The sequence below is a fragment of the Gopherus evgoodei genome, chromosome 10 (genome assembly GCF_007399415.2).
Source record: "Gopherus evgoodei ecotype Sinaloan lineage chromosome 10, rGopEvg1_v1.p, whole genome shotgun sequence".
Taxonomy (NCBI): Eukaryota; Metazoa; Chordata; order Testudines; family Testudinidae; genus Gopherus; species Gopherus evgoodei.
Window position 1 is genome coordinate 9,628,725 of NC_044331.1, and position 25,869 is coordinate 9,654,593.

Sequence of the window (25,869 nt, forward strand, 5' to 3'; positions counted from 1 at the left end):
TTATTGATGTTGCATAATGTGTTGAGAGAAAAAAGAAATTTTGACTCCATTGATAGGGACACACCAGTGCAAAATGGGGCTTGCACAAATCACAAGGGTGTAGTGTCTTTATATTATGGGTTTACGTCAGTGTAGTTAACATGGCTGCAGATTTCCCTAATATTACAATAATCATTTAGACATGCCCTTAATTCCCTCTCCAGTCCTTTCCTTTCCCAACCTCAAAATGAAAATGCTTCTATAGGGTCTTTTCTACCATGGAAACTTGAAGTGCTCTGGTCTGTACCCATCTTGCCATTTCAGCCCAGTGTGGAATTTACACAAGTAACTTGCATCGGTATTCATCAAAGTTAAAGGTGTACGTGTACTCGTGCAGTGAGAGAATCAACCCCCATCGTCTGTTAGAAAGTGACTGCTGCAGGTGGTCAGATTGTGATGTTTCAGAGCTTTAAAGCAGTGAAGGTTTGTACTGTGCTCACAGTCACATAAGTGTGACTATTTATTACCAGACAGTGGTGTACGAGAGACAATACTTGGTAGAGCATACATGAGACTTTGTATTGGACCAACAGATACATTACAACACACTGTCTTTCGGGCAAAGAAAACTCCTCTTTCAGCTCATGTAACACAAGAAAGGATGCAGCATTGTCTACCTTTCCATCTTATCTTGATGACCTAAAGTACAGCACACGTTTTCTGCTATACAATATGCAAGGCTGTCAGATCTCATTAGTGGAAAATATAGAGATCTCTTTCAAAGGAACATGTGTTGAATGTTGTATGTCAAGGAGTGGGACAGGAATAAAATACTGTACAATTGTTTCATATGGCATCTTCCATACAAACTGTATTGTCAAACCCACACTGGAGTAAGGGAAGGCTACAACCAGTGGCAGTCTTGGAGTCCCATGTTGCAGCCATTCCCCCTCTTACCTGTGGAAAAATTCAAGGGAAACTCACTTCTGGGGGGAAGAAGCATTTGCTCTCCTCTTTGGAGGCAGAGAGACTGAGCAGGTGTAATCAGTTCATGTCAACAGGAGGATATTTCATTTAAAAAAGAATTGCCCCTGTGTTCTGCTAGTTTGGACAGGAACTACCCATGAGCTGATGGTAAAACTAACTTTGCCTTTTAAAATCTCTTTGTAGGAATTATTCTTTCTATGTGTTGGACAACCAGAATCTGCAACAACTGTGGGACTGGAACCACCACAACCTGACGATCAAAGAGGGGAAAATGTACTTTGCGTTTAATCCCAAACTGTGTGTGTCTGAGATTTACCGCATGGAGGATGTGTCGGGAACCAAGGGACGGCAGAGTAAAGGAGATATAAATCCAAGAAACAATGGGGAGAGAGCCTCTTGTAAGTCAAGGATCAGAAGGGGAATTAAATAGGACTGAGGCCTAATACAAAGTTTAAAAATAGACAACCACCCCACAATCCTACTGAGGAATACAGAATGTAGAAGTTAGTGATTAAAAGACACATTATCCATTGTAATTCAGCCGTTTCCAAACTGCGGTGCATGGTCTACTGGTGGTCTGCAGAGCTGGCTGATCACATATGGATGACTATTTCCAGCTGCTGAATTACATTGATGAAGAAAATGCTTTGTTTTCCTAATACGATTTTGACAGTGATTGCTGTAGCTACAGGAACACAATTTAAAATGTCCACATTACAAAAGAGTTTGAGGATGCCCAATTCCATCGCTTTGCCACGCCACAATATTTCACAAAGTAATCTTTTTTTCCTTATTTATTGTATAATCTGTTTTTTAAAATCTTCAGTGATAGTTTCCACCACTTCCTTTGCAAGGCAGATCCATGACATCATAAATATTAGCGGGGAGAGGGGATTATCTGTTTAGTTTCCTGATACTGAGGAGACTGCAGAATTTTAGTGTAAAACACGTTGCTTTATTTTCATACTTCTGGCTGGCCTCTGCTGGTACGGATTGCTGCTTGTCAGTTGCTAGAAATATTCTTTAGAATAAATCTGCTGTGATTTGTTTCCGTGTCAAACAGAGAATAACTTGAGAGATATATTTCCAGTTAGTTCTACAATATTTCAGAGTTACAATGCCTTTGTGTTTTTGGGCTGTGCAGAAGCATATTCAGAAACGGTGTGATCCAAAACCCATTCAAGTCAATGGAAGTCTCCCATTTGCTTTCAGTGGTTTTTGGATCAAGGCTTTTGATTTACAAAGAAATTTAAAATCCCATCTGTCCTTTAAGGATTGCAAAGAAAAGAGGGCTTACAGGCCTGGCTTTGCCCCATGGCCCATAGAGCTGATGACATGTTTTGTCTGTTAGGTTGTTTGTGGTGTTCTTGGAAATGAGTAAATTAAAGCATATCATGTTTATAAGTAAAACTCCCTTGTGCTGGACAGTGTTTACAAAACTAGGACACATACACTGCTGAATGTCTCTTTAGCTGCAGATGGTGCAGATCCTTGTTGTGCAAAGGAAGGAGTGTGCTTACATTCAGTAGAATGAGTGCTCACAGTTCTGGAGGAGTTACAGATGCACAGCCAGTCCCTACTACCATGAGGCCAGTGCCAGCCACTGCCTGTTCCTTAAAACTGTTACAAAAAGCTGTCTGACTCTCAAAAGGGAAAAAAAGGAGAGAATTAACAAAAGCTAAATTGCCTTTGAAAAGATAGCAGCACCATTAGTGCCAGCATACATGAGAGTGAAAACGTCTTTATTTTTCAGAGTTCTACTAAGATGTTAAAACTCACTCACAATTAACACTTAGCACACAAGTTCTCAGTCCAAGAATTAAGTTTTTAAAACGGTTTTGTTTCAGGACTGGATGCCTGTTCATCTCTAAGTTGCTGGCTCAGATCCAGCCTAGCTTCCAGTAGCATAGCGACTGGAAGCTGCTGCTATCAGATGGCTGTGCTGTATATGAAATGAGTTTAATCATTCTCAATCCAGCACCTAATCAATAGGAATGCAAAAACCACTATTGCAGTTGCTAGGGGCTGCATGGGCCATAGAAGCTGATCTTTCCTTTTACCCCAGAGTGCGCTCACTTAAACTCAATGCTTAAATTTATAAGCAGAATAGAAGACGGAAGCTTGTAGCACTAACTGTACTGGTCCTGTAGATAAACAGGACTTCCATGCACAGAGAGAATCCTGAGCACCTTTTCCCAGCATTCTAACCACACGCTTTAAAATGTTTTATTTTTAAGAAATAAATTCACATGTTTCCACGTATCCTAACGTTACTGAATCCTCACTAAGTGCTTTGGAATCAATAGAACATATATAGCAACTAGTCGGTTCCTGCAGTACAGTGGTGCTGAGTGCTGTCGAGACCCCTAAACTACATAATACTTAAGCACACAGTTTTAAGAAACACAACAAAACTCAATAACGAAGTTGTGAATCGAACTAATTTTGCCATGGTTACTGACTGTCATTTGTTTGTTGTAGGCGAAAGCCACATTCTGAATTTTGTCTCCAACACCACCCTGAAGAACCGGATTAAGCTCACCTGGGAGCGGTATCGCCCTCCGGATTACAGAGATCTTATTAGCTTCACTGTTTACTACAAAGAGGCGTGAGTATACGTGTTCTGAGACTATTGATGTCATTCAGGAAATAACAGGCACAGTGGGTAGGATTTCTTTCTTGACCGTTGTGTTTATTGGCTGAATAAAGAATAAAGTGAGTCAGCAAAGTCCCTTGGGCAGTTCTTATTCTGTGCAGTGTACTCACTTCGTTCTCGAGTGCTCCTTTCTCACAAGGTTCTGTTTTGATACTATGCACTATCCCAAAGTGCCTGCTAACGTAGAGGTGTTTAGGACCTGTTTTCAGGACATTTTCTCATTTAAAAAACCCCAAGTGATATAAAATGCTCGCCTATTATCTGGGTGCTTTTCTGTGTTTATTGGAATCTCCAAATAATATATGTGCTCTTATGCCAATTAGCTCTTTCTCCTCCCAGCCATGACATTGGCTAGGCAGCAGCATGGATCAGACGGACGCACAGACATAGACATACACACACACACCCTTTGTATTGGAGGTGGGCCTGAACCAGAGCTGAAATCCGAATGTCTCCGTCCTCCTGTGCTCCAATGTTCTGGGAAATGTTTTGATCCAAACAGTCAATTCTCTTTCTCCTTCATATTCAAGTATTTTTCTGACCCGTGTTCCCATGTTATCTTTCACTAAGCAGCTTTTCTAAAGAGAGCCTATTGCCAGTGTCCACACTGACTAGCAATTCTTGGTACATCAGCCACCCAGGAAGGGTCTAACCAGGGCCGGCTCTAGCAATTTCGCCCCCCAAGCACGGCGTCACGCCACAGGGGGCACTCTGCCGTTTGCCGGTCCCGTGGCTCTGGTGGAGCTGCCGCAGGCATGTCTGCAGGAGGTCCACTGGCGCCGTGGGACCAGCAGACCATCCACAGAAACGCCTGCGGCAGGTCTACCAAAGCCGCGGGATCAGCGGAGCCTCCGCAGGCACGCCTGCGGCAGGTCCACCGGAGCTGCCTGCCGCCCTCCCAGCAACCGGCAGAGCACCCCCCACGGCGTGCTTCCCCAAGCACGCGCTTGGCACTTGGCGCACTGGAGCCGGCCCTGGGTCTAACTCTATCTTTTTGTAATCCTTTCTGTACTCCATTCTATCTCTAATCTCAGAGCATGTTTCCTCTCTGCTGTCCAGAGCTGTTCCACAGTCTCTGTGGAAGTAATAGTTAGAGTGAGCAAGAAACACTTCCAACCAGAAACATAGTAAATCAGTCAGCTGCATTGAGATTCTGCTTTGAGAAGAGAGAGATGTAAGAGAGAGACAGAGCCCAGTGAGCAGGCTGATTGCTTCAACATCCTGGAGCTGAGTTGTGAGCAAACGAAGCAGGAATTCTATTAATACCACAATATGAGTCTGTAACATGGTATGCCTTCAGTATTGACATGTCTATGCTAAATAGTCATTAAATAAAAGTAATACTTTGCGTATAGTTGTACCAATAATACAATTTAAAATTAATCAAACATACAAATTACAGATCCAAACTTGGTGGTTTGCCTATGTCAAGAACTAAAGCAGCCAATAGGCTACTGAGCTACTAGTCAAAATGTAGCGAAATCTGGGTTCTTGCAGCTAACGTTCAACCACTGTCCATAGTTATTCTGAGTCGCATCTGTTTAATTTGAGGCCAGATAACCTGTGAATATAAAGTCAGAAACATTTCACACTCTGCTTTTGAAAGTAAGATAGGGCAACGGAGTCGGTGTCCTTAGAACAAGTCTTGTTTACGTTTTAATTGACACAGTAATCTACAGCTACATGTGAATGTGATTGATACTTACGGTTTATCACCACTGCCACAAGACAATAACAAACTGGCAATTTCTTGTTTTATGGTTGGCTGTATTTATACAAGAAGAAATAAGGGCTTTTTATTATTCCATTATATGGGGAAGGGATTATTTGTTTGGCATAGTCTACCCATTGTATAATGGTAGGTACCCTTATGGAGCTCTATAAATAATAAATTAATACCCCAGCGGGTTTCTCCTCTCCAACGCTTGTTGGCCTATTGCTGAAGGTCTATTTCTGTTTCTCTCTGCTGACAACAGTTACACCTTATCTCTCCTTTGGCAGGGTGTGGTTGAATTGAAGATGTTTGTTCATAGTGATAAATTATCCAATAGCTTTCCTTTTGTGGGAAGGGAAAGTAAGCCATGAGTACCTATTTCCCTTGGATTCCTGACATCTCAGTAACTACAGAGGCTAAATCCTGTAGCTAAATCTGAACTCCCTAGTTTTAAAGCAGTTGGAAATAAGACAAATCTAGGCTCTGGGATTCTCTTTTATTCTTCTATAAAAAGCAAATAATTTTTATTAGTTTCATTGGACAAAGGCTGATGTGAGATTCCCCCATAAAAGTTTGAGTGTTTTTAAGAGGAAGTAAAAGTACAATCAGTGCCGTTTTCTTTTAATATTTCAGACCATTCAAGAATGTGACAGAGTATGATGGGCAAGATGCTTGTGGTTCTAATAGCTGGAACATGGTGGATGTTGATCTGCCCCCAAACAAAGAGAACAACCCTGGGATTTTACTCCAGGGACTGAAACCTTGGACTCAATATGCTATTTATGTCAAGGCTGTTACTCTCACAATGATGGAGAATCATCACATCCATGGAGCAAAGAGTGAAATAGTCTACATACGCACCAATGCTTCAGGTAAGGCCTGTGATGCGTGACACTGCAAATGTATCACAGGCTGGGCTTTCACCCACTCAGATGGGTCTTTAAAGCTGCATGTGTAATTTATTAGCCCTGGACTGTGGAAAAAACTAAGTGCATTGGAAAACATGAACAACTTTAAATGCTTGATACTCGGGAAATCCATTAGAGGGGCCCAGTGCAGTTTAAATATATTGCCGTCTCAGTTAAGGTCACTTGTAATATTCCTCCCAGAAAACATTGCAATGAGGGCAGACAAGGGTCTGTTTGTCAGCCATATGGACAGGAACACAGGGTGTCTGCTTTTCGCAGATATGTGCTTGCCTTTAAGTCATCATGCTGACCACTACAACATAACATCAGGTGAACATGTTTGATTGAGCTCCACCTTTTGACCACAAATAGCTTCCAAAATGAGTGGGACATTTAAATAGCCTGTGATCAAAGATGAATTATTGAAAAAACTAAATAGCTTGATAAGGTAATTTCTGAAACAAAGGATGGGAAAAGCTCAGGTATCCAAATACTACAGTGAGGTGCATAAGATAAAAGCTGGCTGTTACTTTTAAGTATCGGCTGTCTTTCGAATAGACCATAGTTTTGAGATCTACAAACACGTTGCATTTAAATGTTTGATTTTTGGAAGGCACTGAACATCAGGTCATCTTATCTACCTGTTAGTCTCAGCTGTGTTCAAATTGTTATGTTTCAAATGCATGTAACCCTATGTGCATTGTTATCGGATTTGAAGTCTCTTTTTTGCCCTATATCTTCTAAAGCAATTGGAATTTTGCTCATATTTTAAAGCTCTTGGTTTTCTAGTGCATGACTTGGAGCAAGCATCGGAGACCTTAAGCTGTAGAGATCCCCCAGATGATGATGCTGCATTGGTGAAAAGGGCTCTTGCGCTATCCATAAGGAGCGCCTCTTTCACCATTTGTCCATTGAAATGTGTGAGAGCAAGAGAGAGAAATTTGAGAGATTGACACGTTTTTCAACCTTGAATTCAACAAGTCTCTGGCAGCGCTGAGTGAGACAACTCAACTTTTTGTTTGCTCAGATTCAGGAGAAAACCCACCCTATATATTTTGAGGGGGTTTTTTCAGTGTGTTCTACACAAATGCTAGCTGAGAACAGCCACCATTATTCATATAACATAGTAGCAAACATACAAGATGTATCTATTTTCAGGGTGTGAATCAAGCAAGGAGAGAATTACATCAAATAATTCAAAATTTTGCTAAGTGTGATTTGCCTGTCCAAGACCATATAAACTCTCTAAAATATTTAGAGGTGGGAAGTCCAAGTAGAACCTCACTCTCATCAGACCTCTCAAGAAATGTCTGTGTATGTTTTTGGATATTATTTCGTACGGAAATTCATCACACAGGGTTTGCGGGGTTTGCTGCAGGGTTTGCTGCTGTGGTTTGTTTACTCCACGCCCCTACATTTCTCTCTCTCAACATAATGCCATTCATAAATTCCCAAATTGGCATTCTAAATTTTCTTTGCATAAACAATTGCTTTTATTTACAAAGCAGCAACTAAAAAATATGGGACAGTGCTAGTCATAAATTGAAACTTTCTGGATTACATGGAGTAAGGAAATCAGAATGTCATTAAATAGTCTACCAGGGCATGGTTCCATACTTCAGGCCAAGTTCTGTGGTCATTATTCAAACAATATTCTCTTTGGAAATTAATAGAAGCTTTGTTGGTTTAAGGATTGCAAAACTTGGCTCTTAGACATTAAGGAAAGTTGTTGAGTACATCAGATCGCTGCTGTAGGGAGGTGGCTTTTAAAACATTCACATCTGTTAGCCAGGAGGAGTCAGCAGCATTCTTCATTCCCTTGAGGTGGGATGAACTGTTTTTCGGAGTGATGTACAAAGCAGTTAATTGAGGCATTGTTTCTCAGCTTTTTATATTTCAATGAGTTGTGTGTAAAAATGCCTATTTTTTTTTTCTGTTCCTTTTCCTCTCCTAGTACCATCTATCCCACTGGATGTTATTTCAGCATCTAATACCTCCTCTCAGTTAATAGTGAAATGGAATCCACCCTCTCTCCCCAATGGCAACCTGTCCTACTATATTGTACGGTGGCAGCAGCAGCCTCAGGACAGTTATCTTTACCGACATAACTACTGCTCCAAAGGTAAGGGAGCTGAAAGCAGTTGTGTGAAAATGCCTGAAATTCATACCTGTCTGTCCTCATTATTCACGTGACCAGCAAATGCAGCTGCAGCTGCCTATTCTCTGATGTTTCTGTGAATAACAGCTAGTATGGGGGAAGGGTGAACATGGATTGTTAATACACCCACTGGCAGTAAGGGAAAAAACCTCAACATCTGGTCTTTTCTTTTAAAGATAAAGTCCCAATTCGGAGATATGCTGATGAGACCATTGATACAGAAGAAGCTACCGAACCCACCAAGCCAGAGGGGAGTGAGGGAGAAAAAGGACCTTGCTGTGCTTGCCCCAAGACAGAGGCAGAGAAGCAAGCTGAGAAGGAGGAGGCAGAGTACCGGAAAGTCTTTGAGGACTTCCTCCATAACTCCATCTTTGTGCCCAGGTAATAGAAGCTGGATCTTTGCTGTCTTTATAGGTGAGGACTAGCAGTAATATCATTTCCTGGGGCCCTTGCTATATACACATGAAAGCATTTTTTTTAATCAAACTGTAAGCACATAAACACTGCCTCATGTAAGGAGAGAGGTGATCTACAGTCTTTCTATTTCATAGCTTCTTTTCTTCACTGATTTTTAGCTCTCTCTCCCTATTTTAACTAATCATAATAGTCCTTACCTACATTGTTCAAGGACCTTCTTGTGGTTGCTCCTTTGTGGAATCAAAGGTCATGTAACAGTTCTTCACTTGTAAGGGTTTCAGGGATGATCAACCTGCGGCAAAGAACTGGCTTCAAACATATTTTTTCTCTAAATGGCCTTTTAAATGCATAGGTAACTCGTCTTGAGGATATATCTGGTTTGGAAATTAAAGGAATATTGGAGCCTTGCAGATTTTGAAATGGTTGTCCTTTCTAATTTATGTCTCTGCACTAATTAAGGAGAGTGTCTTGGTTTCCTGGGCTTTGACTGTAACCAAGAATTAAATGTACACACTCTTTCATGATAAAGGGTGCTGCTTACATGTTAGTAGAAACATATCCATTAAGCTCCGTTTTATATGGCATCATGGAGCAGGTATTATTGGGTTGTGATGCTTGAGTTTCTAAATTACCTCTTTTGTAAGCTGTTTTTACTTAAGATTATTGGATCACAAGGCCAGCATACTATGTGTACCTGTAACACTACTATGTAAGCAATCAGCTTTGATCGTTCATGTAGGCTCATTGTCTCTCTTGGCTGGAGAGGAATAGGTGAAGTTGGCATTAAATGGGGCTTGGGAAAGGGTTCAGGTGAGGTCTTCATGAAAAAACAAGACTGAGTGATAAGTCTGAGAACAAAAAAATTTTCTTTAACTTGTAAAGATCTTATTTAAGACACTCTTAGACTGTGTAAGGCAGTGAGGAGCCAAATTACCCATCAGCATTACTCGAAAGAGCCACAGTAGTGTGAATTCATTGTTTAATTTGGTTCTCTCACAGCAAAATGACTGACCAACTAGTCTACAGTTGGTTAATAACATAGTAAAAGCATCCTGATTGGTTAATAATTAAATCACACAATGTTTTAATATCGTGTGCTGCAGAGAGCCACAGGAGACATAGTAAGGAGCCTCAGTCTGAGTGTCATTGATGTAAGGACTTCAGGGAAGAGACCATGTTTACCTGGGGGGTTATACAGCAGCTATTTCTATGGGTCACTGACCCTCACTGAGACCTCTGTGCACTACCTCAGTACAAATAATATTGCTTCTTGGTGGAAGTGTCTAGTTGTTGTCCTGAACTGCTGTTGATTTACTCCAGTTTTGTGTGCACTGCTGCTAAGCTAGCAGACCAGATCCTGAAATAACCAGTGGTTGTGTTAATCCTGAGCAACACCTTATGATATAAACAAATTCGGACTTCTGCCTACTGCACGACAGGTTTGGTAACCACATGCATGTTATAAATTGCCTGAAGTGACATGATATTATTTTTGTGGAGGAAAAGTATTTTTCCATTTAACCAAAGCTTTCAGGCATTTGAAACATGACATTCATTTTGTCTCATGGTAAATTTTCTTGGACTAATTTTTTAAAAAAAGAGAAAAGTAAACCTTGAACAGAGGCAGGAACAAAGTACTAGCAATCTTTTACATGCTGTAGATTTACACTGTTTTAAAACTTAAATGGGAGCAATTCATAGAGTATGCCTTGAATGTTTTACAGTTTTCCCCCTACTCAGCTTGCTTTCATAATGGGTATATTTTTCTTTTCAGTGATTTAACAGCAGGATCAGATAAGATATAAGACTTGTAAATAGCTGAGTTAGTTAAGTGACTTTAAGAAATCTGAATGTCAGGGAAATGTGAGATTATGACCTGGTGAGATTTCTCCATAGGACAAATCTGAGCAACTTCTTACTTGCAGATGTCTATTTTTTTTCTTTTCTTTCCCTGAGGGGGAAGTTAATTCATGTGTCAACACAAGCCTCATTAGAAGTGTATTATGTTTCCAGCTTTCTACCTGGATCTTGCCTGTCTTTGGGATGTTATGAAAGAAGCACAGCACGTAAATAAAAGGGTCTGACCTGCGGTTTTCAGGCTGCTTAAAAACCAATACATCTGTGTCGTTACATCATCCTGCCCTGGCCTGTTTGTGATTTCTGAAGGGCCGAGCGTACAGCATTGAGCAAGAAGGGTAGGGCCAAGTCAAGATAACTTTTATTGCTTACAGCACTGCAAGAGCCATTACTCTGCAGCTTTCCTTTTGTTTTCTAGTGGTAACTGAGTAACACTCAGCATCTGAGAAGCTGTAACTTAACAGTTAGCACATAGTCAGAGACCTGGGCTGCACTTAAAAATTAAATTAACATAGCTACAATGCTCTGGGCTGTGAAAAAATTTCACACTTTTTAGCATCCTAGGAAGGTCAACAAAATCCCTGTCTAGATTGACAATGTTGACAGAAGAATTCTTCCATTGACCTAGGTAGGCTTCTTGGAGAAGTGGATTACCTGCATCAATGGAAAAACCCCTTCCATCGATTTAGGAAGCTCCTATGCTATGGCACTACAGTGGCAGAGCTGTAGCATCATTGTGCTGCTGTGATGACAGTAGTGTAGACACATCCTAAGAAGGTTATTACATTTTGCGCTGACATACCCATTTCTTTTAAAGATCTCCTTCTTCTTTTTAGTTATTTTATTTTCTCATTGTTTGTTATCCCCTCCTCCCTATGTCAGAAAATAGATGGATTTACTTGCCTTTCCCCCCAAGACTTTCCTTTATTTTTGGCTGTCTAGTTTCTTGGGTACTAATTTTTTCCTCATTTGGGTGTTCCTGCAAAGTCGGCAGCTTCTTGACAAAAAGTCATTGATGTCAAATCCCTCAGTTTTTTAGTTGTTTGTTTTGTGGTTAATATGTGGGTCTCTGTCTTTCCCTAATGTGACTATATTTTTTCACCCACACATTCTGTGTTTTTATTCTCTTTTTCAAAGTAAATGTAGGACTGTGCTTCAAATTTTTTAGAGACTGTCAAAAAAGAGCAAATCTTAACACATCCTGTGAATGTGGTGGTAGGTAAGGTCACTCCTTCTGGTTGTTTGGTTGTCAGGATGTGTTCTTGCATCAACACATGACTTTGTAGTTTATTTTTATTTCCAATCTCACTGCTTTTTGTCACAAATGCACATGTTCTCTTAATTCAAGAGCAGGCATCCTTGTTCTGTTATGCTGGTCCAAAGGTTTATTCTCTGCAGTGGAATAAGGAGATGCCCGATGACTCTACCAAAGCACAGCAAACAGGCCTAGTGACTTCTCCAGTGATACTCGTTGTCAAAGAGACAGTGTGTGGACTTTTGTTTGCTATGAAATTCTCCCATTTCTTGCTGTAGACTTGTCTCTACCAACACTTCATTCAAAGCAAACTGGGATGTAAATCTACCCTGCACCAACCTGCTATGCATTGCGTCACCATGTGGCACGTGCTGCCACCTCGCACTAAGAGTTACCTGGTGTGCCGTGATCTACTCAGCTTTGAAATAGGAGTAGGTCAGAGCACACTAGGGAATCTCTAGAGCACGGCAGCAGTGTCCATGCAGCAATTTAGCACATGACAGGTTAGTGCGAGGTAGATTTGCCCCCCAGTTTGCCTTTGGTCATATAGACAAGCCCTGAGTTGAGTTCATTACATGGGGCATGTTGCTTGATAACACAGGTAGTCCTTTCCTTGTCATCGTATTTATTAGTTGATACTTGTGCTACAGTTTGCCTACCTTTTGAGAGTCACATATATGCAACCTGAGAGTCATTAGGGTTTGGGAGAATCTAAGGCCATGTGTACACTAGAACTTGTGTCGGCAAAACTTTTGTCGCTTAGGGGTGTGAAAAGAACACTTGCCAAGCCCCACAAGTTTTGCTAGCATAAGCGCTCGTTGAGCTGGTTTTATTTTGTTGACGCAAGAGCTCTCTCCCGTCAGCATATCGCGGTTACACGAGTGCTCTTCTGGAGACGCAGCTTTGCTGCTGTAAGCTTGGCCTTAAACTCCTTAAAAATTTCATCCAGCCTCTGCCAATAGGTTTCAAAACCAAATGTTCCCACAGTTGTTTGGCATGTAGCTCTGATGAACTCTTTGATATGGCTGAATGTTCTCTGACTATTTCATAGTGAGCTATTTCTCTGATCTAATATGTTTCCTAATTAACAGGGCACTTCTTTAGCTCTTAATGCCCACTCCTTGATTGGGAATGTGTTGAAATCATTGCCTCACTATAGTAATTTGATATAGCCCCAGCAATAACCTAGTAATAGACGATCATTGTGTAAGTGGTATAATGTGAGGTGTAGTACAATGAAGGAAATATTTCTGGTGTAGATTCTTCCCTGATTTCTCTCCCCGCCACCTAACTCTTTCAGTATTCTGTTAATTCAAATCTAAATCAAGAACACTTGATGGATTAGGATTGGAGCATTTGGAAACGGTCATTCTATTTACGTGGTCTGCATTCCTGTGTAGAACAAAGTCCCAAATCCCAAACTGAAGAACATGTAACACCTCTGATGTGTAATGGTGATGTGTGGCAGCTAGATTCATTCCATTGTGTACATCGTGTCTCCATGTTGACAACTATACTGACAAAAAAAAGGCCTGTCTGCACTGCCAGTTCTAAAACGTGAAACAACAGAAACTGCAGGATCGTTGCAGTAAATCACTTTTTAAAATTCACTACATAGATTACTGCAAATGTTCATTTTATTTCCATAGTTCCATAGGTGCGCATGCACTTTACAGACAAAATTAAAAAGCTCCCATTTCTGAGACACATACTTACTATTTTCTATATCTTTTAGATGTCCTCTGTTGTGCCAATAGAGTGCTTATGTTCCTTTGCCCACCACTTCTCTTACAAAATGAGGAAGCTGTTAACAGACTTCTCTCAAAAGGAAAACATGTCCATGACTGGCTGACTTGCTAGTAAAACACAGAACAATGCAAGAAAATCAAGCCACTAGTGTATACTGGTTAACTTTAGATCTCATTCTGTGTTGAGATGCTCTTTGGGTTGCTGATTTGCAAAGCTGCTTAGTGGCCTCATTTCAGTGCACACCTGCACTAGATGGTGCTGATTTTTCTCAAATCATAAAGTTGGTCAGTTAGAGACCTCATTACAGATAGGTCTGAGAAATGGTGGGGAAATGACGTCCGTAAGGGCACAGCTGTTATCTTCCACAGTTTTTAGTTTGTCCCTGGTTTGCCTCCTCAACACAGTAAATTAAGCAGCCTTCAATTGCTTTCATCCTGACCAGAAAATTAAAGACTGGACCTTGGAGCTGTACAATTCATATCCTTTCAGATTTTTGTGGGGGGAGCTTTTAGACCCGTGCCATCTGATTTTATTCTGAGCCTCTAAAGCAGGCTTCAGCATCACCATCATTAAATATGGATCCGGTTTGCTCATATAACAACCTTGGGCACGTTTTTGCCATTCAAAACACTGACTCAGTGGGGCCTGCACAGTGGAAGGTTGTGCATGTTTATCTTGGGTTAGAACTTGAACCTCAGATAGCTCGGGTCTGTCTCCAAAGCAGTCAGAAATGGAATGTGCTGAACATGTAGTAGATTCAGATAAAGAATGAAATCCATGTAGTGGCTTCCTTATTCTTTCATTTGTATATTCTGTCTGTCTATAAGCTGATTAGATATGTATTTTCTGACTTAAAATTTTCTCTGCCTTCCCTGACTGTCAGTTGAGAAGTTTAATACATTAAAACCACCTGTTTCCACATATTGTCCTTTGTTCTCTGCAGACCGGACCGGAAGCGCAGGGATTTGTTCCGAATCGCAAACACCACCCTTTCCAGTAGGAACAAGAACACAACGGTTCCAGATCACTTCGCCAATGTGTCTGATGTGGAGGAGAGCGAGATGGAATATCCATTCTATGAGAGCAAAGTGGAGGGCCGGGAAAGGACGCTCATCTCCCACCTCCAGCCTTTTACTCTTTACCGTATTGATATTCACAGCTGCAACCATGAAGCAGAGAAACTTGGGTGCAGTGCTTCCAACTTTGTCTTTGCAAGAACCATGCCTGCAGGTACGATCTCCAGAGTTTCAAACTTTACATTTCATTTTCTGGGCGGTAACATGCACCTTAGATACTCACAGGGAGAGACAGCTTTGAAAACCAAATATAAAATAATAGGGTTTTTTAAGGATTTTTTTTTTGGTGCAAAAAATACTTTTTTTTTTAATGTGAGAGTTATGTAAAATGTTATCTTACTGGATCAACACCTTCTATTAGTCCATGAAGTCCAGGATCCAGCCTTGGCCACTGCTCACTGCTGCAGAGGAAGGCAAATAATCCCCATTGTCTGCCCAGATAACTCTGCAAGTCTGTCGACAGGTGCAGGGAGGAGTGGAAATGGTTTCCTGAGCCCCTAGGACACCCTGAGGCAGGAGGATTGAGTATACCTTTCCTGACATCCTGTAGTCCATGGGTATTTGTTTGCAGTTTCTAATCAGTTCACTTTGGCGTGGTCACAGATGTTTGAGTTTTACTTGTGTGAGTGTTTGCCATGAAAACAAAATGTTTCCTCTGCCACAGAATGCAAGTCCACTCCTCCAATCTGGGACTGGAAACAATATTGTGTCACTTTTCATGACCAATCGCACACAACTAACCTATCTCAAATAAGGAATACTGGGTACTCTCTCAGCTGTTTGCAATCACTGTAGTAAGGCTTGAACTTATACAGATTGCTCATCTACTGAGAAGAAAAGACCTTATTTCAGTATAAACCCATATGCAGTCATAACTCCAGATGTCTGGTTTCTTTTTGATGCAAAATGGTAGTGGTTTTGCTTTCTGGAAGGAAATACTATCATAATTGAGAGCCAATCATTGTCTGTACAGTGCAGAGGTACACCACCCCACCATCAACCTCAGCCTGGACCAATCTACACGGGAGGTCCACTTTCTTGACACCACGGTGCAAATAAGTGATGGTCACATTAACAACACCCTATATCGAAAACCTACCGACCGCTATGCCTACCTTCATGCCTCCAGCTTCCATCCTGGACACATCACACGATCCATTGTCTACAGCCAAGCACTGAGGTACAACCGCATCTGCTCTAACCCCTCAGACAGAGACCAACACCTACAAAATCTCCACCAAACATTCTCAAAACTACAATACCCGCACGAGGAAATAAGGAAACAGATCAACAGAGCCAGACGTGTACCCAGAAGCCTCCTACTGCAAGACAAACCCAAGAAAGAAACCAACAGGACTCCACTGGCTATCACATACAGCCCCCAGCTAAAACCCCTCCAACGCATCATCAAGGATCTACAACCCATCCTGGACAATGATCCCACACTTTCACAGGCCTTGGGTGGCAGGCCAGTCCTTGCCCACAGACAACCTGCCAACCTGAAACATATTCTCACCAGTAACTGCACACTGCACCATAATAACTCTAGCTCATGAACCAATCCATGCAACAAACCTCGATGCCAGCTCTGCCCACATATCTGCACCAGCAACACCATCACAGGACCTAACCAGATCAGCCACACCATCACTGGTTCATTCACCTGCACATCCACCAATGTAATATACGCCATCATATGCCAGCAATGCCCCTCTGCTATGTACATCGGCCAAACTGGACAGTCTCTACGGAAAAGGATAAATGGACACAAATCAGACATTAGGAATGGCAATATACAAAAACCTGTAGGAGAGCACTTCAACCTCCCTGGCCACACTATAGCAGACCTTAAGGTGGCCATCCTGCAGCAAAAAAACTTCAGGACCAGACTTCAAAGAGAAACTGCTGAGCTTCAGTTCATCTGCAAATTTGACACAATCAGCTCAGGATTGAACAGAGACTGTGAATGGCTTGCCAACTACAGAACCAGTTTCTCCTCTCTTGGTTTTCACACCTCAACTGCTAGAACAGGGCCTCATCCTCCCTGATTGAACTGACCTCGTTATCTCTAGCTTGCTTGCTAGCATATATATACCTGCCCCTGGAAATTTCCACTACATGCATCTGAGGAAGTGGGTATTCACCCACGAAAGCTCATGCTCCAAAACGTCTGTTAGTCTATAAGGTGCCACAGGATTCTTTGCTGCTTTTACAGATCCAGACTAACACGGCTACCCCTCTGATGCAGAGGTATTGTTTATTTCAAGTAAGTAGGAAAACCATGAGCTCAGGGGAAAGGAAACAAACATTCCTAAATTCTTAGCCTGTGAATTCTCAGAATTGAGGACCTTTGTGACCATGTGGGCTTTTGAACCGAGTGCATATATTGCTTGACTGGACAAGTATTCATAGTCCCCAGGCAGCCTGCTGAATAATTTCCAAAACCAAAAGCGCTGGGGATAAGGCAAAGAGCACTAATCTCTCTCCATCATAAGCTGTGACTGCACGCACTGCAGATACTGCCCCTACAGTGACAATCCAGACACTGTGACAATGGAACCCGTTTTGACCTCTGTGCAGACCCCAACCTTTGTCTGTTTTTCTGACAAGCCTCTGTGCATCTTGTGACATGAACACTATACTGCACGTACCTTTGCAGAGATGCAACACCTAATGCTGCTACTTTGGGCCTTCTACAGCCATTAGATCAGAATGACTTTCACTCACTACCATGGAGAGTACTGTGGAGGTCTGAAGAAAGAACCAGTCACTAATATACTAAGTTCTTCAGCCCGTTATTTGTATTAGATCACTTACTTACTGTGTCCTGATGTTTTTAGGCCTATTCACTGCATCATCTGTAACAGTATTATTCAAGCAAGTTTGATCTCTCCAACAAGCCTTCAAGTGCTTACTCTTTGCTCTCTAGGGATTTGAACAATATTTATTGTGCTGTTCTGGTGCCTCTGGAGTAGTTAGGAATTTTGTTTTTTGATCTCTTCACCTAGCTTCACCCAGCAGTTGTCTCAGATTCAGACAGGCTGCAATGCTGTTTGCGTTACATCAACTCTCGTAATTATTTTGTAGAAGGAGCAGATAACATTCCAGGAACAGTAACGTGGGAAGGCAAAGAAGATAATGCCATCTATCTGAAGTGGTCAGAACCTGTAAACCCTAATGGATTGATACTGATGTATGAAATCAAATATGGGCAGCACGGAGAGGTGAGGATTGATCAAAGACATGTTTGTTTGAGGGAGGAGGGGTTCTGTTGGAATTAATCTCACCTGTAGTTTGTCCTTTGTTTGGTCAACTCCGACCAGCAGTAGAGGGTCAGACTGAGTCAATACTTGGATGGAAGTCCCATTGAAATACCCTGATGTGAATACAGTAGTCTTGTTTTGTTTTGTTTTTTTTTAATCGGTATTTATTGAATGGCTTAACACGGTATAAAGGTCTGAGCAACTTAAAGCTGAGGTCCTGGGCATGTGTGGTTATTGAAGCTCATGTGCTACATTTCACAAGACTCAGCATTACCTTCCTGTGCCCATGGTAAATTCATCTCCAACATAAGTAAATGTTGGTGTGCATTGTTTAAAAAAAAAAATTACTTGATTTCATTCTCTGTGAGCCCACATTTTCTAGGTGGGAAGGTGATTTTTGTTTATGTAAAGTTTGTAGAGTGCTTTGGGATCCATGTGTCTTGGAGATGCTTTATTAATGAGATCACGCATTTTAAAGAAAATGAAAAGGACCTTTAGGATTTAATACTTAAAATACAACTAAATTTTGTATTCCTCCCAAGCTATCACAAATTTCCCCCTTTTTAGTTCTCCCGTTAAGCTGAATACTTTTTAAAAAAATAAAGGTGCTTTGATTTTTAGGGTAGACGTTGATATAGTTATGAACAGATTTTAATACTAAACAGTACATATACAGCACAGTGATCAGTATTGATGTAACTGTTCACTATTTGCTAAAGCAAAATAAGCAAATTTGTAAGGGCGGTCATTGTATAGCAACAAGTTTTCACTTTATTTTAGTACTGCTGTTAGCAGCAGCGTTCATCCAAGGATTTGTAGATACTGAGTCTTGCAACATATCTCTTGAGACAATTTCTAAGTATTATGCCAAATTTACAGGTGGGTGAAGATTTAAGTGACTTTTCCAGCAGCTGTGGCAGTACTCGAAATAGAAACAAGGAATCCTGACTCTCAGTCTCTATTTCTAGCCAATATGTTACAATCCTTCCCTTGTTTTATTTGCTTTTACCATTGTTGGATTCCGAATATCCTTAAATTGCACAAAGGGAGAACTGTTCTGATTTTAGTTGAAGAAACAAGTTTAAATCATGAATGTGATGCAAAGCCCAGCAAAATCTGTGACCTTATTGAGTTCCTGACAGTTACAAGTATAAAAATATTTACATGTAGTACAAGCCGTTCTTCTTCTTTCAGGAGAAACGGGAATGTGTTTCTAGACAGGAATACAGGAAGTTTGGAGGAGCCAAACTAACTCATCTAAACCCTGGAAACTATTCTGCCAGAGTTCAGGCCACCTCTCTAGCTGGAAATGGATCATGGACTGAACCAGTGTCTTTCTATGTACAACCCAAACGTAAGAGGAATTTTATAGGTTGCGTCAAACTATCTATGGTTACTAACTTACTTCCTGAGTTATCTCACTTTTTCCTGTTGTTTGCATGCATGACTGGGACTTCGAACATCCTTCCTAAGTTCTCTATATACTTCCTCAGTTGTGCATGTTTCTTTGGGAGCTGGTCAGCGTTCTCTTCATTGGAAAGTGCGTATGAATGAAAAGTACCTTTTGAGGCTAGGCCCTGTTCTGTTTTACATGTGTAAAAACGTATAAGTTAGTGTGTGTACACAATAATAGTAAATGTTGTCCCTGTGGTATACTATTCTTGGGTGAAAATGTACTGCTAGGAATAATCATGCAGCAGTATTATGAATTGGAATCTGGAACCCATGTGGTAATATGGAATACCTATCGCGTGCATTATTGTGATACAAGAAACCGAGTTTATTTGCATGGAGCTTTGTTACAATTTCATTTTTAGCTGTTCTTTTCCTGCTATGGAACTCAAGTGGCATTTTGACAGAAGATGAACATGTTGATGCAAGAAGAGATAGTGATACTGAAAATGAAGCAATTGTTTTACACAGAAACAAATGGATAAACAAGTTCCACCTAGTGCTTTTATGGCTACCATAGACATCTCATCTTATTCTTCTACATCTGCACGTCTTATTTTTGTTTCTGCTTATTTGCAAAGCAGATATATTTATTTCCCTCAATATAACCAGGCAAAATACCCATGTGTCCTCTTCTCCCATTTGTAATAAAACAAATTTTGATAAAATTTTGAGGTGAAATTGGAGCAACAAAATATTTGTGTGCATGCTGTCTTTATGTATACATGTGTTTATATAGATTGAAAAGGAGAAGCATGCATTAATCATTTAAAGAAGAACATCAGACCATAAACATACCTAGTCAAACAAAAACTCAATTAAACAGAATGCTGCTCTTTTACAATCTTAATGCTGTCCTCTTTCTCAGATTTCTGATTCTCTAGTCATTTATTGTTAGAGAGTCTTCCTGAAGAAGTTTCTATACTTCAGACAAACTGAATTTTCTCATTTTGCACTATGGCAATATCTTGTGTAGGCTGAGAACACTCGTGGTGGTAGATATTCTATAGCAACGTAAGAATTTTGTTTTCTTGTCTATTTCAGCGGCAGACTATGGGAATTTCCTGCACTTGATAATTGTGCTCCCCATTGCGGTGCTGCTGGTCATTGGAGGTTTACTAATAATGCTGTACGTCTTTAACAAAAAGAGGTGAGATCTTGCATACGCTTGTGAATAAACTGAGAGGAAATGTTCATTTTGAACTCAATGCCCAAAGGGAAAGTTTGAATTTGAAACCAAAGCAGTGTTTGGAGGACCATACAGGATAGACTAAAGCAATTTTCTCTCTTATCAGGAGATGGTGTTTCAAGTTACTTACGAGCATCTGTCTGCTAAGGGAGTTGTGGAGATGCTTTTCATTACCATGCTGAGCTTGAGAGGAGGGAAAGTGGGGGAGGGATGGTCTTTTGGGGATGTATCTTCATTGGGACAATGATAGCAAAAATAGAACGGTATAGACTCTGGTTCAGCCAACAATTTGAATCACTTTGGAAACCACAAAACCTTATTCGCTGGACAGATTATAGTCAATCCAAGTGAACATACTTGGTATTTCACATCTCGGTAGCCTCTTCGCAACTGTTGAACATTTTTTAATGAAGAAAATGAAAATTTAGAATTTGCACCAATGTTTAAATAAGGTTTGGCTGTTTGTTGCATATAGAGATTTACGTTAATCCCGTCTCCCACCTCAGATATAGAGGCACTCCTTGGACTTACGACACAATTGGTTCCTGAAAATTGCGTCATAAATTGTAACTCAGAACCGCAATCTACTCTATTGCGGGACCGAGCGTCATAAAGTCGAAACCAATTGCCATAAGTCGAATCAGGGTGTCAATTCAGAAACGTCGTAAGTGCCGTTCGTCATAAATCGAACATCGTAAAGTCAAGGACTGCTTGTATTTACTGAAAATGCTTACCTTCACTTTACACATAGCATTTACCAAATCTCTATGTGTACCAGATCGATAGTTTTTAGTGGCACTGTTTATTCTGGCATTATAGGTTTGCTGATTAACACCCCTCTCTCACCCAACCTTTCTCTTGTACAAACCTTGCCAGCTCATCCCAAGCCTGCTCCAGCCCAGGGAATGAAATGTTTGGTCACATTTACAGAGCCTTGATGATAGTTTATTTATCTGCCAAAACAGGACCATAAAACAGGTTGCATGTAGCATGTTTCCTAAAATCAAGAATATCCCAAACCCACCTTATCTCCTGCCAGTTGGGAGGCATAGAGTCCCAAGACTGATCCTGAGCACAGATCTCCTGCATGGGACATCATCATATAATCAGTCCTGGGGGAAGAGCTTTTGGATACTTTTCTAAAAGATACGCTCTAGGAATCATTTTGGGGAAGTTGCATGGCCTGTGTTATATTGGGGGGGTCAGACTAGATCACAGTGGTTCCTTCTGGCCTTGGAATTTGTGTTTTACATTCACCCATAAACAGAAACATGAGAATCTAGCGCGTGACAGCCTTTCGTATTCATTCTTCTCTGGTGCAGATATGGTGTAAAGAGGACTGGAACGGAACTGGGGAATGGGGCTGGGGAGGGGAGAGGTCTCCATGAAGACTCTTCAGGCCATTTTCTAAGTTGGTATGGGCCGTGTTGGCATGTGCAGGTAGAACAAGAACTCTGTTAGATTAACAAAGTCAGTTCCTCTCTCATCTTGTCCGAAAATCCCTCCACATGTAAGAAGCAACAGGACAGGTGGTGGAGCAAATAATGGAAAAGCCAAGGAAGAGGAGGATTGAAAAAGTTAGTTATGTTTTTAAGAATGGAAAAAAAATACATCTAATGTTTTAACAGGAACAGTGACCGACTAGGAAATGGAGTGCTTTATGCTTCTGTGAATCCTGAGTACTTCAGTGCTTCTGATGGTAAGTGTGGCCTTGAGCTTCTGATGCTTTTATTTTAATATATTCTGTTGTGTGAGATCAGGTCAAGCCCCATTTTGAAAGATGCAGAGATATAATAGCACACAATCAACCTAAATCTCAGCTTGCTTTACCTATATTACTCACATATCGATAGTCTGTCAGTGGAAATGTATAATGCCACCACGGTTAATAAACTGAAACAATATTTTTAAAAAGTTTTATGTCTTCTTGCAATTTGTTCAGTCAGTCAAACTAGACAGCAGTTTCACTTTTGGATTTTCATCCGCTCGTCTAGTGTTCTGTTTGGTTGTTTTAACTGAAATGAAAAATAATTCATGAAAACCTCTTTGATAGTGGGCTGTATAAGCCTCTGATGTTTTAAAACAAACCTAAATACTAAAACTAGTTGTTATTACTCCATTATTAAACTGCGGGCCCTTGTAATTTGTAGAACAATAAGACAGTCAAAAGATGTTTCACATTTGAAGATGCATCCATGCACTTCTGAGAGCCATCAAACACTTCACGGGTGGAAATTGTCTGTGGAAACAAGTCCATATGTTTAACATAGTCTAAATCCCTTTGCGTTCATACCCTGTAATATAAAGAAGGAGGGTGTTCTCTAACTGATGAAACAATTCTTTAGTGCTAGTTCCGACTTGATTTTATATAGTTGTAACTGTTCTTAAATTCTCATCTCAAAATACGACGAGAGATTTGTATTCTGGTAGCACCTAAAAACCCCAGCTGAGATGAGGACCCCGTTGTGCTAAGCCCTGTGCCATCAGACAGTGAGATATAGCCCTTGCCCCAAAGTCAGATACTGTATTGGGCTTTTAGGGCTCCCTCTGTTCTTTTTGTGGTGTACATGGCCTGCAGTTAGGGAGTGAGGACCTCATCTTTTAAATATAGGGAGAGGTTAGAAGGGGCATCATAGTGATTGCCTGTCCTGACTTTAAAATAAGTAAATAAAATGAGAAGTCCTGCTTCGGATTTAAGTTCCATTTGCTTCAAGTGAAATATTTGCAGCTCTTAAGTAGCGCAACCCCTCCAACCCCCTTGTAAGAAACCCCACCAAGATTTTCATAGAACTTGGGGGAGCCAATTAAAAAAAAAAAAAAATTCTGTAGCTCTAGGCCAGGGGTCGGCAACCTTTGGCATGTGGCCTGCCAGGGTAAGCCCCCTGGTGGGCCGGGCCAGTTTGTTTACCTGCCGTGTCCGCAGGTTCGGCCAATCGTGGCTCCCACTGGCCGTGGTCCACCTTTCAGGCCAATAGGGGCTGCGCTTTACAACTCATGTTTTGTATACTGAATTTGCACATGGTTGTTCCCTAATCATTTTCCATTATGCAAGCACCATAGTGATGCTTCCTTTTCTCCACCACAGTCGCCATCCTTTTAAGATTTGTGTATGCTTTAGACTGGTAACAATCAAGTAATCACAATCCTAGACAGAACTGAAACTGGCCATGAAGTTGACGACCTCCGCTAAAGGTCATCTCAGGCGAGCTAGCTTGATAGTTATGATGGCAACACAAAGCACTGACGTTATTTGGGATTGTAGCTTGTTCCTTTGACTGCCAATGCTGGGGTTTCTGCAGAGAGAGAAGAATAAATCTTGAGTCTTTAGGTGCTATATAAAAACCTAAGGTAGGTAAACTGTCTGGGAAAGTACATGGAAACAATTGCATATGTAGCTGGATACATATGTTCTCATGCTGTGTGCATTTTGCTACTCATAATTCATGGTTGGGGGTTTTTTATCTTGAAGCTACAAGTCTTCTCCCCATTTCCACAACTATGTGCAGAATGTCATTGGCTGTTCTCTCTCACTCTAGTGTATGTTCCAGATGAGTGGGAAGTGCCCCGTGAGAAGATCACCATGTGTCGAGAGCTTGGGCAGGGCTCCTTTGGAATGGTTTACGAGGGAATAGCTAAGGGAGTGGTGAAGGATGAGCCAGAAACTAGAGTGGCCATCAAAACTGTCAATGAGTCTGCAAGCATGCGTGAACGGATAGAGTTCTTAAACGAGGCCTCAGTCATGAAGGAATTCAATTGTCATCATGTGGTAAGCTGATTGAAATTGAGCATATCTTCCCTTAACGTAACTATAGTTACTGGCATGATGGTTTCAGGTGCCAGGCTTGATTGACTCCATGATACCAAGAGTCAAGATCTCCTTAAGGCAGCATGCTAAAGGAAAGTGCTTCCTCATCACATGGCTCTCACAGTGTGCGTCATAAAGCGTTAATAAGGATGGCCGCTGCCACAGAGTTGGGATCGAAATCTTTTTGAAACTCTTCCCAAGATTTGTGGGTGTTAGTTCCAGACTGGGGCCACTCCTGGTTAATAACCGGGCTTCTAATTGGTTAATAATTTCCCCAGTAATAATTAGCATATCTGCTGGGTAATCCTAACTTTTCCCTTTCAGGTGCGGCTGCTTGGAGTCGTCTCTCAAGGCCAACCAACACTGGTTATCATGGAGCTCATGACACGCGGGGATCTCAAGAGTTATCTGAGATCTCTGCGGCCGGACACAGAGGTAAGGGTGTGGGTTGGGTTTTTTCCCTCCACTTGCAAGAAAAGGCAATGAGTTCAACACACCAAACTTGCCCATGCTGTCAGTCTCCTGCCTTGTTTGGAGCAGCTGGCCTTGTCAGTGGTTTCTGATGTAAACCTTCCTCACGAACATTGGCCAAGTTACTTGTACTGGCTTGGCACAGCTGCTAAGCCTCAGTGGTCTGTGCTTTTGTATGCAATACCCCTGGCTTTTTCATGCGTAGGTTAGCAGGTTTCTGCAGACCTTTTTGTATGTCTCATATTTATCATATCTTCTTTCCTCCACTTCATTTATTTTATAGGTTTTGGGTCTGTCTTTGTTAAATTACACATTATTTAAAAAGAGACCATTGCTGAAATCCAGGACTAGCTCCAGTTCACTCCTTGTGTTAAAGCCAACTGGTATCTTCATTGTGTCCCATAATTTTCCTCATTCTTTTTTCTTTTTAATCTGTGAACTAAGTGTGATGCATAATTTTACTTGCCCTGCTGGCAGCTAACCTTCATTACTAGCTATAATAGGAGCCCAGTAACTGAGCAATCAGCTTCATCACTTCATTCCTGTCTTTTCTGGAGTGTTCATGCCCAGGGCTCTTCAGAACCTTCTCTGAGTTCCAGCTACTCTTTGCTCACTCCTCTGTGTCCGACCCGTGCATCTAAGAAGTTAAATACTTATACAGAATGAAATTTATCTTCTTTCTTGCAATTATCTTTTTTTCTCTTTGAGCTCTATTAATGAAACTCCAGCTGTTCTGTGATCTGCTGCTCCTTATGCCAAAAGAGCTTTTTTCACGGGGATAGTAGAAAGTATATAATAGCACACTTAAGTCCCACCTCTGTGTCACTAAGTGCCTGTTTTTCAGGTTTGAATTAAGTTTTCTTGCCTAATCTGACTCTTGATAAAGCTGCAAAACAGTACAATTTTTAAAAAAATGCACGAGCAGGGTAATTG

General features: G+C 41.1%; 1 protein-coding gene across 2 annotated transcripts in view; it reads left to right on the forward strand.

Moving 5' to 3' along the window:
* IGF1R (insulin like growth factor 1 receptor) overlaps positions 1-25,869 on the forward strand; it is a 282,525-nt gene that overhangs the window by 231,985 nt on the left and 24,671 nt on the right. For both annotated transcript variants that reach the window (XM_030576711.1, XM_030576712.1), the window contains 12 exons: positions 1,150-1,364; positions 3,448-3,574; positions 5,970-6,208; positions 8,199-8,366; positions 8,579-8,783; positions 14,624-14,910; positions 17,844-17,980; positions 19,214-19,373; positions 20,516-20,621; positions 22,289-22,359; positions 24,197-24,426; positions 24,790-24,900. In XM_030576711.1, the coding sequence (XP_030432571.1) occupies positions 1,150-1,364; positions 3,448-3,574; positions 5,970-6,208; positions 8,199-8,366; positions 8,579-8,783; positions 14,624-14,910; positions 17,844-17,980; positions 19,214-19,373; positions 20,516-20,621; positions 22,289-22,359; positions 24,197-24,426; positions 24,790-24,900 (2,056 nt within the window). The remainder of the gene's footprint in view (positions 1-1,149; positions 1,365-3,447; positions 3,575-5,969; positions 6,209-8,198; positions 8,367-8,578; positions 8,784-14,623; positions 14,911-17,843; positions 17,981-19,213; positions 19,374-20,515; positions 20,622-22,288; positions 22,360-24,196; positions 24,427-24,789; positions 24,901-25,869) is intronic.